The 18,578-nt window shown below is 36.5% G+C and overlaps 1 protein-coding gene across 1 annotated transcript in view; it reads left to right on the top strand.

The window, feature by feature from the left end:
- LOC120627326 (zwei Ig domain protein zig-8-like) overlaps nt 1-18,578 on the top strand; it is a 67,305-nt gene that overhangs the window by 16,252 nt on the left and 32,475 nt on the right. Inside the window, exon 2 of the mRNA XM_039895303.1 lies at nt 16,271-16,363. Within this exon, the coding sequence (XP_039751237.1) occupies nt 16,306-16,363 (58 nt within the window). The 5' untranslated portion in view covers nt 16,271-16,305. The remainder of the gene's footprint in view (nt 1-16,270; nt 16,364-18,578) is intronic.

Raw genomic sequence — 18,578 nt, 5'->3', positions numbered from 1 at the left:
CAACCTTGTCATTAAAAAATTCATCAATTGTATAGTAACCTCGCTGTAATAAATATGTTTTAACAAATTCTTTAAACTTGTGCATTGGCAGGTCCAAAATCACCTTAGGAATCATATTATAAAAGCGTATACTCAATCCCACAAATGATCCCTGTACCTTACGCAGACGATATGCAGATGACACTAATTTATGACCATTTCTTGTAAGTCGACTGTTTATGTCCACTTTTTGTTTATAAAGACTAATATGTTGTCTTACAAATACTATATTGTTATAAATATATTGTGAAGCTACAGTAAGTATGCCTATTTCTTTAAACTTCTCACGGAGGGATTCGCGTGATTTAAGTTTATATATTGACCGTACAGCTCTTTTCTGCAATATAAATATAGTTTCGATATCAGCTGCTTTACCCCATAACAAGATTCCATAGGACATAACACTATGAAAGTACGCAAAATAAACTAGCCTAGCTATTTCAACGTCAGTAATCTGTCTAATTTTTCTGACTGCGTAGGCAGCCGAGCTTAGTTTACCCGCTAGTGAATCTATATGGGCACCCCACTGTAGCTTATTATCCAAGGTCACACCCAGAAAAACTGTGGAAGTCTCTATTTTTACCTTGTTTTTTTTGCATTTAAAAGTAAGTTGTTAACTGTAAACCAGTGCGACACATGCGACATAACACGGTTTACTTCGTCAGAGTTATCTTTACTCCTATCAGTCTTAAAAATTAGAGATGTATCATCTGCAAACAATACAATGTCGCATGTTCCACTGACATGGTACGGTAGATCATTTATATACACTAAAAATAGAAAAGGACCCAAAAATCGAGCCTTGTGGGACACCCATTGAGGTATTTGAACCCTGAGACTTTGCATCATTTATGCAAACTCTTTGGGTTCTATTGTTGTTATGCCCGAACTGCCTCGTTGGTCTAGTGTTTAGAATATTCAACAACGGAATGTCATCGGTTTGAAGTCCGGGTCGGGCCAAATTATATAAGATGTTGTGTATTTTCTATCAAAATATTTTCGGCGACAGCCTTGAGTTATAAAGTTGGCGGTGCCAGCCCCAGTGCCTCGTAGAGCAGGTAAAGCCTTGGTCCCAGTTATAATCACTTGTGGTAATAGTTGTTAAAGCCCGCCAACCAGCATTTGAGCAGCATGGTGGGTCTATGCTCTAAAATCGTCTTACCCATTAGAGGCCCATGCCCAGCAGTGAGACGTTAGTGGCCTGCGGATGGTGCATAGAAAATCTTCCTTTTTTAAGGAAGCCAATTAAAAGATGCATTTCATTACTTTCATAAATAATTAGTGTTCACAGTGAATAAACAATCGATATCTCTCACTACTTCGCATCCCTACATTTTCATTCGTTTAAAAAACTAATAGCCGCAGAGATTGTGCTACTTCCAACTGAATACGTTAAAGTTCATTCAGTTTGCTTAAAAAAGTACGTTGAATATTCCGTAAACATTTTAACTGTGTGTGTTACACATTTACTTTCTGTACCGTAAACATTATTATATATAGTTTTAATATTATTTATTTTACCGTAGGGAAATATGTATTACTTTATTTTATTTATTTTATATATGTACTGTTTTTGTAATTGTTAAAATGTATGTATATTCTTAGAGCTTTTTGCACCGCTATAAGGATTCCTTTGTGTGCCAATTCCTCATTATGGTTGCCTGGAAGAAATCACTATAAGTGATAAGGCCGCCTTTGTTACACAAATTTAAATGACTTGTACCTTTGTTCTCTTTTATTTATTTCTTGTGTGCAATGAAGTGTTTTTGTTTTGTTTTTTTTGAACTATCTGTGTGCAAAATTTCAGCCCGATCCGTCAAGTGGTTAGTGCTGTGCGCTGATAGATCAGTCAGTCAGTCAGTCAGTCACCTTTGCCTTTTATATATAAAAAGATGTTGCATGAGATGTATGATTATTATTTATTTCAAAGAAGATGTCATTATTTCCTAGTACATTCTACTAGTCGGACCATTCCTTTTTTATCAAACGGCTACTGGTATAGTTAAACGCTATCTACGCGTTATGTATAAAGATTTCCTTTCGGTTATAACGCATAGCAGCTAGTAGTACTAAAACAGTACAGTTTTTTCCTGTCATATGTAACGTCGTATCAGTTTCATATAGCCCTTGGCAAGCAGGCCCCGCCACCTTGAGCGTGAAATAAGATAAACAGCCGCCATTAAAGCCGCAATAAAATTAAGATAAACTTCATAATAGCGATATTTCCGTCTGAAATATTCAACAGTCACATAAACCGCACACTTGAATGTAAAATAGTTACATTGTAGGAAGAGAGGAAATTAGAGTTTAGACGCTTCATGTATTTTCCAATGTGGATTGGTTGGCTTTATAACTCTAGCTCACAGAATTAAGAACGTACAGAAACCGTGTAAACGACTAATATTGTAACATCAAAAAACACTCAACTTTAGTAGTGGTACTTTAAATTGACACTATGCTAAAGATCAAGTTGAACGGTTGCTTAGTTAGTGTAAGCAAACAAACATACATGTAGATTATATAAAATTATATAAATATTTGGCGACATAGTGTATAGAATTCTACTAGTAAAGCCCTTTAATTTGATACTCATAGTGAAGGAGCTATGAAAAAATATTAATCTGCGGCGGCGCTCATTTTGGACTTATTTTTATCAATAGCTCAGAACACTCTAAACTAATTCACGTTTCAATGAAAAAAAACAAAATCAAAATGGGTTTATTCGTTCGGGAAATGCCACAGATACAGTAAAACACTCACACATGCAGTTACACACTCAGACACAACAAACTTGTCATCTTCATCATCATTTCAACCAATTGACGATTAAAAGACAATGTGAGATGGTGATAACAAAAAAAAAAAACACCCGGCTAAGTTTGTCGTGACCAGGACGCGTTTGGAACCCTCTTAGCTTTAATTTTAAGTTTACGAATATGGTTATCGCCATCATCTCACTACCGTGTAAATATCATGTAATGTTCGCATCAAAAGTGCCACCTATGGGCCTACTTGAATAAAAATATTTTTGACTTTGACTTTGGACTACACCTATAATACATAAGATTTTTGACGAACATTTCTTAATCTTTCGAAAATATATATATATTTTTTTTTTAAAAAAAAGTATCCTATGTTACTTCTGATACCTCCAAGAATACGTGTACAAAGTTTCATGATGATCGGTTAAGTAGTTTTCGCGCAAAAGAGTAACAAACAAACTTACATTCACATTTATAATATTAGGAAAGGAAGGATATACGTTTTTGTGTGGGGTTTAAAAATAGGACTCTTGATTAATAAGAATAATACTGTAAGAAAGTTATCTGCTTCCTTAATTTTCTGACAGAAATATTTTCTCTGTGCAATCATAATAACAAAGTACATTTAGCCCAAGCTTCCGCGACATCCCGTGATTTTGTAAACTTCTGTAAAACTTTGCTGCACGAATTTACATAATAAAGCAAAGGAACCTTCAATGAGGACAATTAACCACTTACCAACCGTAAAAATACGGTTGAGTTCTTTTTAAGTTGAATTTCACTCGGTTGTAATTTAGTCAGTTAGTTGATTCGGTGTAATTTAGTCAGTTTTTGAAGGTAAGTAACAGCGTTGTGTTTTTCATAACTTCTTTTTTTTAATCCACTACATGTTATCACGACTGCAATATCACCTAATCATCATCAGACGGCCGACTGGCGCAGTGGGCAGCGACCCTGCTTTCTGAGTCCAAGGCCGTGGGTTCGATTCCCACAACTGGAAAATGTTTGTGTGATGAGCATTAAGTGTTTTTCAGTGTCTGGGTGTTTATATGTATTTTCTAAGTATTTATGTATATATAATTCATAAAAATATTCATCAGTCATCTTAGTACCCATAACACAAGCTACGCTTACTTTGGGGCTAGGTGGCGATGTGTGTATTGTCGTAGTATATTTATTTTATTTATTTATTTATTCATAGTAACCCCTTTACCGGCCAACTACAGGACATGGGTCTCCCCCCCATAATGAGTAGGGTATAAAGCCGTTGTCCACCATGCTTGCCAAGTGCGGATTGAACAAATAAATCAAGTTCCCAACTTGCCTAGAAGGGGATCGAAACCGGGCCTTCTAACTTATAAGACAAGTCTTCAAATAAATCGTATTAAAAAAAAAAAAAAAAAAAGTAGTAAAGTAGTTGTTGTAATGTTTTTTATCCCCCGATCTTCATGAAAGTTGGCACAAAGATATACCTAGATAAAGAAAATAATGTTCTTATTTTTAAAAACAATATGGCGTGTGAGGCGCTGTCATATGTTGTTATACCGATATTAATTAATATTTTGCATCAACTAAGCACTGCAAGTAGGTTACATGATAAATCGTTAAAGAAACCCATCAGTCTTGTTTACGTTCCGACAAATTGGTTCATCCGTGCGCTACGGTACGTAATGGCAACGATATTTTATGCAAGTCTGCTGAAACGCCAGGTAGCTGGAATATGAATTAATGTTATTGCACTTCTTGAATGAAATTCTTCCCTAGCATATCTGTACTGACTGGAAAGATTCTCAATTTGAAAAGAAGATAGTGTTACGGTAATTTTATAAAGTGGGTAAATAATTAAAGTTTTGATAACTATAAATTCATATTGGCCAGATATTTTTTTTAATTGATTAGGCTTTTTACAAAAACGCTTATAATTATTATTCAATTAATAAATAGTTTCCGAGAAACAATTAAAATTATATTTGACTAACAACCAAAGTTCATTACATTGAGTTGGTGGGTATTTTGATATAAATACGGGTACATTTTCGATACAATTCAGTCCTACATGGACTCGAACGATACAAAGATACCGGTGGCTTAGTCGTTTAACAATTAACAATTAATGCAATGAAGTCATGGGTTACAATTACGTTATAATAAGAAACACGTTTATTATCGATTGATTATTATTTTTTTATCCCTAATTATTGTTTTTTATTTTAAAATTACACGCCCATGCATGTACCCTTTATTATACATCAACCCCATGGTTAAGATAAAGAGAGGTTTTGTTCTTGCCCTTGCCGCGGGGAGCAAGAGGTTGCATGGAATGTTCCTTCTTCGAAACCATACTGCCATACTAATAATATAAAGCGTACTTTAGCAAAGGGTATCGTAGCGAAGCGTGACTTTTAAGATCTGAGGATCATGATGATAAAATTTGATTTCCAATGCTTTCAATTCACATCTTCCATGCTCAATAAAGTGAATAAAACAATTCTTCCCTTTATAATAAAAAACCTTCAAAAAGCTTAAATGTTTCTTCTTCTTAAACTTAAGATCCAAGCTCTTGTAATTAAAGATAGCCTTTTAATTTTTTATTTTAGTTATTTATTAAGGACACCAATAATAATAATATTTTACACATTCACTTATATGTATTACAAGTGACCATGACATTCACAAAAAACATAAAAATAATGACGTAAGAATAATCACATATACAGGAAGGAAAAGGTGTTATGTAGGTAATATCTCAAAGCAGGGCTCACTGATAAGTAAGCCGACCTATTCTATCCACCCCTCTTTTCCAACTCATTCTGTGCCCCAATGTTCCCCTTTTCCTCTTCTTTTCGCTCAATTATCAAATATATAAAAATGGGTAGGATTTTTAATTTCTACAAAGATTCGCCTTCGTAGATAAGGTCAGTGAAATTACAATAATTAATGAGCGGTGGGTTACTGGGATGGTTAAAGCGCCGCAAGTATGATGAATCGTTAGGGAAACGATCCGTCTTGTTCGCGTTCCGACAAATTTGATCATCCCCGTGCTACGGGCTGATTGCGGCCGTGTTTAATGCAAGTCTCTTTTTTTGCCTTTTTTTTCATTTTTGATGTGAAACATCTATAGTCAAGGGTAAACCTGATTGTTGGCGTGGCGATACAGGCCGTGGCGACGCATCGCCACGCTATATGATGGAATATAATTATGTACTATACGTAGTTGTGTTGTCGCGATTTTTAATAAATTTTTGAATACGATTTTTTTTTTTCAATAATAATGTAATAGACAGTCATTTTTTATGGAGCAAATCTGTAATGGTTTATTTTTTCAGTACTCTATATCTGATTCGTGTCGTAATCTGTTGTTCTCTTATCAATATAAGTTATATAAAACAATTTCAGTGTTTCACATTTGCCAGGCGTCCGGTGACGGCTTACATATATTTTTTGGTTTTTATTCCATTCTTTCTAACCTTTTTTGTCTTTTGTATTTATCTCTGATAGTTGGTATTTAATTGAATTGTAAATATTCAAATTTAAACTATTGAATAGTTCAAAATAATCACATTTCATTGGTTTTGAAAGAATTGGATTAGGTTTTGTTATTAAATGAAACATAAACCGACATATACAAATTGAATGCCAAGTTATCCACTTACATTAGAACAATAAAGTAAAACCTGAGAACAAATTTAAAAAGTTCTTTTTAGATAACTTTGAAGCATAAAAACCAAATCACTCTCAATCTAATATAAAGTGAGTAAAACAAAAAGCTATCTGATATTAGTTAGGAGCTTTGTATCAATCGTTTGCCAAGTTTTATAATGTAAGGCACATTGCATTTAGGTAGGTACATTAAAAATCACAACATTAAGATTATTCTTGTATTTATGTTTTTATGTTTTTAGTTTACATTTCAAGCGCAAAACTGTGTTTGTTTGTTTATTCGTTTGTCCTTACTTTACGCCTTAACTAAGCAACCAATCGAATTATTTTTTGGCATAAAGTTAGTTGATACGTAGAGTAACATAGGCAACTTTTTACTACCGGAAAGCAAAAGGTTAACACAGGAATTAAAAAAAAACATACTTAAAAAGCGGACGGATACCTCGAATTACGGCTATATGTTTTTATATATATATAAAAGAGAAAGTGTGTGGGTATAGGCTCCGAAACGGCTGGACCGATTTCAATGAAACCTTCAGGGAATCTCCGGATTGACCTGGCGAGCAATCCTGTTAAGTTTGGTGACGATCGGAGCACTCCTATTTTTGAACTGTCAAACTGTCAAATACAGCTTTTATTTACTATGATGATATTCTATTGTTGGATGTACATAGGTGTAGATAATGATCTTCACCCGTTCTAGAAGAGAATAGAAGAGAATGAATACGAAGAGAAATAAATGATTTAATATATTATGAAACTTAAATTAAAAATGTAATGATGTAAGTTTATTGTTTATATAGAATAAAGCAAAATCTAGCCCGGCGAAGCGGGCTGGGTACGCTAGTACTTTATAAAAAGTAAGACTTACAACCATCTCAAAATAAATATTGCATGAAATGAAATACACTTTATTGTACACCTAACAGTATTAAATTATAAACTAAAAAAAACAGTAAATATAACACACAGGTACATTGGGCGGCCTTATCGCTAAAAAGCGATCTCTGCCATCATTATCAGCCCATTACTATAATGCACTGATCTCCTCTCGGCCTGAGAAGGGATTATGCTGTAGGTAGCCAAGTGCGGATTGGTATGATTTGAGAATATGATAAGGAACTCTCAGTCATGCAGGATTTTCTACAGATATTTTCCTCTACCGTAAAAACAAGTGATACCTATAGCTTTAAATGCTCATAACTCTGTAACTGTTACAGATGCGTGACGGAGATCGACTTCGGTCCTCCGAAAGGTCCAAAGTCCTGGCTCCATGCGACTCGCTTGCTGTTATTTGTTCACCTAGTCAAAAGTCCAATACGGCAAGAATAGGGCAAAGAATAGATGCGGTCGAGATTCTGTGTCAGAATGTTAAGAATTCCTTGAAAAGCACAAACGTGTCAATCTTGTCACAACTAGGAGTAAAAACTCGACTTTCTTCCATATACTAGCAACGCCTACTCTATTATTTTGGACATATTAAGCGACGTGGGTCTAGAAAAACTTATCGTCACGGGAAAAATCGAAGGCAAGATACCGAAGGCCGTTCAACAACATGATGGGCAGACCAGCTGAGATCCAAAGTGCAAATTTCACACAATAGCTAGTCTGGCCTCGGATGTCTGAGGGGGGTTTCAAGCTGTTTTGACCAGCTTGAACAATCGGTTAGGGAGGTTGGTAGACGTCCTGAAGGTTACAATGGGTTCCCCTAACAAAGCCAACAAGAGGGACATACCGTGGTTGTTTATAGTTCTTGTATCCCCTTTAGTAGGGGGCGTCCCACATAACCTACGTCCTGCCCAAGGCTCGGAGGTAACCATAAAGCTTTTCCACGCCAAAAAAAAAAAAGGCTCCGATAAGAGACGGTGGTAGCAACTGGCCGCACTAGGTTGCGATTTGACTAAGACCATGATCTTCAGCAATGCAGGAGCGACTATGGAGAGAGAGAGAGAGTGAACCGTCCACCAACGCTGTGTTTACCGTAACGAGGTCACAATTCCAATTGTAATTTTATCTACTCGTCGGAAAAGGATATGTTTAAATACATGCGTTCCCCGAATGTGATTGAGTTTTGTCGGTTACTCTGTTTCTTTTTCTAATCTCGTACTACCAGATTCGTTCAACCAGAGATACTCAGAGCGTATCTCTCTCCATCGCCCGATGTGTGACTCTGTACCTTCTTAGTGCCTCATTAATAATATATTCCATGCAATTTCAATAAGGAGCCGTCAAAATAATACCGAGATAATATTATGAAATATCTGTAATTCCATGAATTTGAAATTGGTATCCGTTGAATAATACTGAATTCTAACAAATACCTATCTTAAGGGTCATTGCGAACAAATTGAAATATTTCAAAACCAATTTTCGGAGAAGATCCTCCAACTTTAATACTTGGGACTAGCTCATGATAAATCTACATAGTTTACGACTCTCGAGACCAAATTTTACGCAAAACAAAATTAAAGAGCGATTACGCTAAACAACTGCTAAAGTGTGTTTAAACAGTAAGTTTATCGGTGGATCCTGATAACTGAGGCAGAAATTTATTTTGTCCTATTTCATGGCAAAACCTGTTTTGCGGTATGTACGAGTATACCTACGGATTTATCCTGCTATATTTTCAATTCGGTAGTAGAAGATGACGAATGTGTATTAAAGTTTACTCGAATACGCAATATTTGATCCTATACATTTTTCGATTTTGAGAGAAGTAACTACAAATTAAGTATAATGTAGTCTGGCAACATGACAAGAAAGCATACTATACGTATTGGGTTTATGAATGACCGGTTTCCAAAGTTTATTTCATAAATCTTTTATAACTTGGATGAAGGGTTAACATACACAAAGTTATGCTGTATATTACTCTATGTTCACCAGAAAGCTGACGGCTTCGTGTAAGTTTATCCATATTTAACCGTTAAACCAGAAATTGTTTGCCTTGGCACTGAGAAGCACTGAAAAGATTTTAACAATCATAAATAACTGTGGTTTAAGTGTTTTCATAAAAGATTTTCTTGTGAAGCTTTTATAAAAATATTTATATCACTTTCACCGTAAATTATGCAAGCTTCCTTTCACGTTGCCAGTAGTATGCTTTGCACACGTCATCCGAACGAGCGCATGACTAGGGACCCCGAATAAATTCGATCGTAGGTAGTTTGGCATACATCAACCAAAACATGTGTGCCTATATGACTAAAGCTGATTTTTAGCACCATTGAATACTAATCACTGGTTTGCTATCAAGCCACGTACAACTTTTGGAAAAAAAAAATGTCAATGTAACAAATTCAAATATTTTAACAAATACAAAAACTAAACCTGAATACAAAATGTACTCCGCTGTTACAAAACATTTCCACACAATAACTCAAACCGAATAAATCGCTTACAAAGTTTAAACGCTCTGGTTAAAGCGGTAGAATTCTATAGGAATCCCTATAGAAATTCTAACTTCGCTGTGTAGACTGTACAATGTAGACACGCTTTAGAGCAGATAACTTTTTTATTAACAAGTTTGCCTCTGCATAGTATAGCAACGCTACGACTTTTGTGATGCCTCGAAGTTGTGTGTCAATTCAAATACGTAATCTTAACGCTATAAATATATATATTGGTACTGCACCTCAGTAACAACATTGAATGAATGAAGGAATGAATAAACTTTTATTGTGCACCACATAAACATATAGTAAAATTATAAATAAAAAATTTACAAAAAGTATACGATTTGGCGGCCGTATTACATAGCGATCTCTTCGAGGCAACCAAAGGCGTTTAGAGCATTATAGAATTTACTAACACTATAAGCCGTGATAGCGCATTGGGTAGGAGCTAAACTTCCCTTTTGGGAACCGAGTTCGAATCCTAAGCGCTCGAACTAACTTTCCTAAGTTATGTGCATTTTAAGTAATTAAAATATCACTTGCTTCCATGGTGAAGGCAAACATCGTGAGGAAACCTGCATGCCTGAGAGTTCTACATAATGTTCTCAAAGGTGTGTGGAGTCCACCACTCCGCACTAAGCCAGTGTGGTAGACTACAGCTTTAACCGCTTCTCATTGTTGGAGGACACCCGTGCTCTGTAGTGGGCCGGTAATGGATTTATGTGACACTATTGTTTATGTCAAGAAGCAGAAGTGGCAATTAAAGGGCCACGTAGCTCAGAGAACCATTGTACGTTAGCATCCCAAGGTGCTGGAATTGTTGCCCTGCAACGGTAAACTCAGCGTTGATCGGTCTCCACCGAGGCGGACTTTCGACATAAAATGATTCGCTGGGAGGCGCTGGATCTTAGCCCGGCCCAGGACTATGAATTTGGAACTACCTAACCTACAAAAGATTTATGACCAGCAGTATCAATCGGTTAAACCGATCATCATGATGATGATGATAATGATTGACATTCATTTAATTGTTGTTTCTCCATAAAAAACTATTATTAAAAACTATTATTAAAAACTATTATTAAAAACTATTATTAAAGTCTATTAAATATCATAATTTTTTGTTGTGGACGAACTGCCAAAATTGATCAAATTTCAACCACAAGCAATGCAAGCAACTGTTAAAACTTAATTATATTTATCTCTTTAAACTCCACCTGGTTATTAATGTTTTGTTTCTGTACATGGACCAAGAAAGCTGAGTCCTTCGATTTAATAATTCATACCGCTCTTGTTTGTTTAAGCTCATAATTTGTTTAACCTGCTCAAAGCAACTCGCAAATAAGCACTCTACTCATTTAACAATTCAAAGTCAGGTAAGTTTGTAGTAGGTTGTTTAATTCTTAAAGGCCCTAACTAATAAACGTGGCATAACGTCAGAATAGTAACACAATGTTTTTCCACGCTGTAACATTAAAAAGACGCTGTCAGTTCAAGCGTGATAAAAGACTGCGCAACATTTTTTTTTTCCCTACTACACGTTAGCCCTTGACGGCAAACTCACCATAAAGTGATGATGCAGGCTATGGTGATAACGGGCTAATCTGCTACGGGACACGGCACTTATATTAAACATTTTCTGTTTGTACGAGACATCGCACTGGAACGCTAAATCGTTTGGTGTCGCAGTAGTTGGTATTTGTCGCAAAGGTGGCAGCCACGGACGAAGCCTCCCACCAGACCAAAACAGAGAATTTAGAAATTGTAAATCCCCAAATTACCACTGCCGGGATCGAACCCGGTACCTCACACTTAAAATCACAGCGCTAACCGCTGTGCCAGGGGGGTCGCCAAAAAGTCCACATGCCAAATTTATTAATAAAGCTCAAAGTATTTTGTTAATTGAGAACCAAAATACACTTGTGCCTAGAATGAGTACCTACAGTATTCTAAATTGAGTTTGCTCGAGTAGGTATAACCCTAAACTTTGTATAAATAAACTAAACTACTTTAAGGAGCTAACAATTTAATCTTGTGTAACTTATATTAAAGGAGGGTACTTTTGCGTTTACTATATTGCAGTGAGAGTTCCCAGGTGAGGAAAAGTTTCACACCTAAAATATTTTCCTTAAAGTAACAACAAAAAAGTCTTGCTCTTTAAATGGAAGGACATTTACCGTGAACCTGGGTGTTAAGGGTAAAAGTTCCAGACATTTCCTTTTACTTCGGTACACGCGTAACTTTACGGCCTTTATATTTTACCGTATCTTAATCCACTGATATATTTTTTATGGAACCCATTCGACTACTGCAGCTCTCAGATTAGTTTTAAAATAAATTATTTAATAAGCTTTTATTGATTTATTTATATTAAAGCTTTTTATGCAGCGGTGATAGCCCAGTGGGCAGGACTTCGACTTCACCTTCGAGGGGCCGAGTTCGAATCCCAGCACGCACCTCTAACTTTTTTAAGTTATGTCCGTTTTAAACAATTAAAATATTACTAGCTTCAACGGTGAAGGATATGCAGATAAAATACAGGTAAATATCTTCGACCCAATATTTCTAATTATCATAGTTAAGCCACAATAGCAACTCTTTGAGGTGGCAAATGCAAATTTAAAAAAAAGCGTTGATATACTAGAGGTTAGGACTTCGGTTGCACTTTCGAATAAAAATATCACTAGCTGCAATAGTGAAGGAAAACATCGTGAGGAAACCTGCATGCCTAAGAGTTCTCCATAATGTTCTCAAAAAATGTGTGGAGTCCACCAATCCGCACTGGGCCAGCGTGGTGGACTACGGCCTTAACCTCTTCTTATCGAGGGAGATGTCCCGTGCCCTGTAGAAGGCCGGTAATGGGTTAACTCTTTCGGGAAAGTGCTACTACCATGCTTACTTCTGCCGCCTAGCAGCACTGCTGTATACAGCATAAGATATACTATGTGTTATGGGTACCTACTAAGATAACTAATTCAACTAAAAAATACTCAAAATATACAGATAAATACTAAGCACTAAAAAAAATCACGTTCATCATGCAAACATCTTCCAGTATTTGGAACAGAACCCTCGGCTCTAGCTTCGGAAAGCAGGGTCACTCCACTGCGCCAATCGGCCGTCAAAACTGATTGGCATAACGGATCGATAACGATGGATCATTTATGTGTGTGACAGGAAACTGATAGCCTTAGAAAAGCTATATATACTGACTAGCTGTTGCCCGCGACTTCGTCTGCGTTTGATTTTGTTTTTAAAGTATTCAGTATCGTTAAGCCTTAAATGAGTATAGTAGTATATATATGTATAACATGTGACTGTCAATTAATTAAAGACAATTAATTTGCAATAAAATAAAATTGCGACTATAATTAAAGATCTAAGCTATCCTATCTCTTAAGGTGGAGCAGACTGCTCACGGTGTGCCAATTTAATTTAAAATCGGTTAAGTAGTTTAGGAGTCCATCGCGGACAAACATCGTGACAGGAGATTTATATATATTAAGATAGGCGGACTTTCTCATAATTTCCACGCTGAACAGCGTGGTAATGTCAACAGTGTTGGTGACGTAGTAGACAGAGGACACTTCCTGACCATCCTGACCCATTCATATTCCCTTAGTCGAATTGATGAAACCCGCGGCAAGAGGAGAAAACAACTGTATTCGATTTTTTTTTATACTGCTACAAATTTGTCCTTAACTACAATCTCACCTGGTGATGATGCAGTCTAAGTTAGCGGGCTAAACTGTTAGCGATTATGGTAGTCATACCCCTAATTGGTTTCAACGCGACATCGCACCGGCACTCTAAATGGCTTAGCGGGACGTCTTTGTCGCTAGGGTGGTAAGTAGCCACGGCCAAAGCCTCCCACCAGACCAGACCAGAGAAAATTCAGAATTAATAAATTCTCAAATTGCGTAGTCCGGAACCGAACCCAAACTTCTTCTTAATTTAATCATCAATAGCTTATAACAGTCCACTAATAAACTAACCTCCCCGAGCGCAAGGGTTTGCCCTAACCACCTCGCTGGAAAGACGGGTTGGTGATTGCAGCAGATTGTAGTAGTAACATAGAGGAAGCTGCTACCTGCCCTTCGTTATATCCCCTTAATAATCTCTTACTACAACCGCAGGAAGTGGAGGCTACTTACGTATTATTAGAATAATGCGCTAAGATAATTAATATTGTATCCTTTTAAAGCATCTTGCGCTAGTAGTGTAAGATATGGAACGAGTAGTTTAAAGGTTTAAAGAAAAAAAAAGTGTAAAAAGGGTATATATATATACCTTAAATATTAGCTGATCTCGGCCACACTTCACTGTAGGTTCGCAGTCTGATATTGGAAACGATATGAAAACAAAAATTTCATCTTCTATACAACATACTCGTAATAAAATCGTAGATTAGCCGTGCTGACTATTAAAGATTTTGGAAAAAAATAACGTAAAACTCAATCGGTGTGAAGTTGTTTCAATTTGCTAGTCATTCGCACGAATTTAAATCCGTACTCTTGCTTTTAGATCCATACAATACTAAATTATTAGATAATTTATATTGTCTCTGCTAAATACTTTAACATTTCTAAGAGAAAAAAGCAGTTATGAAGAAGCCCCATAAAAGCCAATGAGTGTGAGCGAGACAAAGGCATTCCATCATTGCGTTCCGAAATTCGGATAGGTATGCATAGGATATAAGTTATGATACGCGTGGCGGCGCGATGCGTTCATATGCGATATATGCGAAAAAATGGTGCCCTATCACACCTACAGCCATACCTAGTGCTTGGATACTCATTGTCTATACACTAATGGGAAAAGGTTAAAAAATTGTATTTATTTTCTCATTGCTATCAATTGTATGAATTGCATTTTGTAATAGTCGAGCAGAGATATCGTCAAGCAACAAAGGCGGACAAAGTCGCGGGCAGCAGCTATAACTTAATAAAATATTGGAAAACGATTAAATTTCGAACACGGTGCGATCATTATATATAACATGTTTGTGCAACTTGCAAATATACCTTAAATGCGCTACGTTCAGATTTAGTCTGCTTTATTTACTTCGAACAAAAGGCCAGATGGTCGCTTTGAGAAGTTATTAACGCAGGCTTTGTTCCAGCGACGATGAACCCTCGCCCTGAGGGTGTGAGCGTTGGCGCGTAAGAAGACCCCTTTACGGTCCATTTTTTCACCCACCTGCGCGATGCAAAGAAGAGTAATGTGTTTATCGGTCTATGTATGTAGTAGGTTTCTACGAGACGTTCAATTCTAGACAAACGTGTGAAAACAAATGTTCGAAACTATAAAGACATACGAAGACATGACTGTTGTTTCTTGGTGGTTCTCAATAGAAGAAAGTGTTAGTAATACTGACCTATTATTAAAAATGGTTTATAATGTAGGTATACAGACGAAAAAAAAAACCTTGTGAATTATCTGCAGCACTGCAATACCCACCCAACAGAACACGGGCCTCCAGGCAGTATGTAAAGGTTTTAGACCTAGGTCCACCATGCTGGCCGATTACGGATTGGTCCACACGCCTTAAAGATGAACGTGAAAAAAAAAAGAAACTGAGTTATGAACCAATGGGCCAATCGTTCCATAAAAAAATGTTGAAGATCCGATAATTATCGCTGTAGGTGGAGGGCCGAACTGCGCAACGTAAACAGAACTTATTCTTTTCCACTATTCTACAACAAGAAATTTAATTAGGTAGAAAGTAGGTATATGAGATTTCCTACTTCAAAATCTGGCTACGCTTTAGAGGTACATCATCATCATCATCACATCAACTCATTCCCGCCGCACTACAGAGCACGGGTCCCCACAATGAGAAGGGGTCAAGGTCCACCACGCTGGCCCAGTGCGGATAAAAATTCTAAATTCAGAATTCACTTATTTATGATCATAAATAAGTGAATTCTGAATTTTGAATTTTGAATTATTGATCTAGATCTAGAGTTATTGATCCAATGTAATCTGATCAGATTACATTGGATCAATAACAACAGAGACGATGGCGTCAGGTTAAAACTGCGTTTAAAACTGCGTTCCAGCCGCCACGCCCCCTTTGAGAACACGACCTTTGAGAACATTACGGAGAACTCTCAGGCATGCAGGTTTCCTCGCGATGTTTTCCATCACTGTTGAAGCAAGTGATATTTTAATTACTTAAAACACACATAACTTAGAAAAGTTAAAGGAGCTTGCTGGGATTCGAACTCGCCCCCCCGAAAGTGAAGTCCAGCTCCTACCCAATGCGCTATCACCGCTACAGAGGTTGCCGAAAATAATATCTCATATGACAGAGACCTACATAGTGCACTCAGTTAGCAGTCTTGTTTATTTAGTCAAAACAAAAGACCGAATGGTGTCTTTGAGGAGTTATTAACGTAGTCTTTGTTTCAGGCACGATGAACTCTTCCCCCGAGGGCCTGTGAACGATGGCGCGTGCTACAGCCGCCTGCCTCTTTACGGTCCATTTTCTCTCGTGCATTATTGGTGAGTTATACGCACTTTAGCCCAGTTTTCGAGAATGCCGCAAGCAATTTTGTATCCTACGTAGTCTTTATGCAACGCCTACGTATATCTAGAATGTAAAGCTTTATGTTTAAATTTTTGATGAACGTGCTTTTTGCTTGTATACAGTGATTATTTCAGATAGGTTGGATATGTGGCTATTTTAACTATAAGTAAATTTTTTTTTAATTCTCAAGGTAGGAATGACTGAAAATAGTGATTTAAACAAATATTTAAATGTAAAATGTAAAGTGTAAAATATAAAGTAACTATGTATAGATCTTTTTATCTAGTAGCAAGAAAGTACCAGTAATATATTCTACATTTTACTTGACTTGAAAATGTTAAATAAAATATATATTTCTTACATTTTAGTTGTGTAACAAAGTAAGTTCTTTTTTGTCAAAAACAATTTATTTTGTAAATATTCAAAATTTATGTATTTTTTAATTTTTTCAATTAAAATAATAAACGTTGTCAATAAAATAATGTTTAACTGCAGTAAGAACTTATGTACCATATTAAAAACCTTTAATCGCTTAAAACATCAATAGAATTGCAACTAAAGGCAACTGTATGAAGTCTGTAATAATTTTATTGTATTTTATTTTTCTCGAGTTTAATTTTACCAAAGTACAAAAAGGTTAACGTTCGTAAAATGCCACAGAAGGTCCGAGTCGTAAAATGTCACTCTTCAGCGTCTACGCTGAGGGATCATAAATTAAAATTTAACACTTAATCAAGCTTGTGACAATCCGGGGATTTACGTTCCTCCAAGGATCATCTATTTTTCGTGTTTTCTTTGCGCTTTTAAAAGTGTTTTCTGCCTTTTTATTTGGTAGTTTCACTCATACTAAACAGCGTATGATAAACGTTACTAGCATTATGTATAGTTTCTTGTTACCCGTGACTTTCATTCATACTAAACAGCGTATGATAAACGTCTCTAGCATTATGTATAGTTTCTTGTTACCGCATTTGTTACGGTACTTTAAAAACCCACGGGAATTGTTTATTTTCCTAGGCTTAAAATTATCCTGTGACCGGTTACAATTTTACAATCCTTTTTTTTTTAATACAAGTTAGTCCAAGTTAGGGGTATTGCAGTTAATTATACCTAACCCCTAATAGGTTTCTACGCGACATCATATCGGAACGCTTAGTCGCTAAACCTTGACTATAAATCGCCATACACTGCACGCGAAGCAGTGGCAACAAATCCAGACTAAAAAGCTTATAAGTCTATTAAGACTTAAATTGATGTTCGACTACGATCGATCGAACGAGATGCAAACTACAACTAGGTATCTGTATCAAATTGAGGTTCAGTATAGCGTTCTAATAGATCAGTTGCTGCTACGTTTGCATTTAATATTCATTATGTACATATAGACTCATGTAATGGATATGGCATGTGCTCATCAAAATCAGTATTAACCTAAGTATCAATAAGTATAGTGTTGACATCCATTTGACACTCGCGAAATCCTCGGCCTTATGTCACAGCAAAGTGTCACCGCACTCAGGGATTATGATTTAAAATTTAACGCTTAATCAAACTGGTGACAATCTCCGGATTTACGGCTCCCCGAAGACCGTCTATTTCCCGGCCCATCTCTTTCCATGTTTTTAGTAGATAATGATTAATTTTTTTCTTAAACATAAGACAGATTTTATGATTTATTATATTGTATTAATCATTTTATTTACCTTTTATTTACATTAAACAGTGTTCACGGCATTAATTTTTGGATTTGGTACCTTTGTAAGTCGCTCACGCTGATTGTGTCAACTAATTTGTATGGATTCGTTTATAGTACAGCTTTCTTGTGACTGAGCTCGTCCGTAAGAGTACTATCGCCATGCTCATTTTTGCCGCTAAGCAGCATTGTTGCAATGTTGTGTGGCGGCAGAATCAGAACGAACGTGCTGGCCACGGGATACATCGCGTCACGCGTCATTTTCGCGCGATCTGAATTATTGTATGAGTAGCCACGTCGCACGCCACCACACCATTCGCTGCCTCCCCTACAATGCCTGATCCCTGCTTCAGTCACTAGTGGCTACGACGGTCTTTCGAATGTCTCGTGGCCAGCATATTAATATAATATAAGTAGCAGACTATTGCTATTGACTTTTGGAAAATAACAAAGTTAATGAAGTTGAAAAGCGGTGATAGCCTAGAGGTTCGGCCTCC

Source organism: Pararge aegeria, chromosome 11, assembly GCF_905163445.1.
Source record: "Pararge aegeria chromosome 11, ilParAegt1.1, whole genome shotgun sequence".
NCBI classification, from domain to species: domain Eukaryota; kingdom Metazoa; phylum Arthropoda; class Insecta; order Lepidoptera; family Nymphalidae; genus Pararge; species Pararge aegeria.
This window is presented reverse-complemented; position numbering and strand designations above follow the sequence as displayed.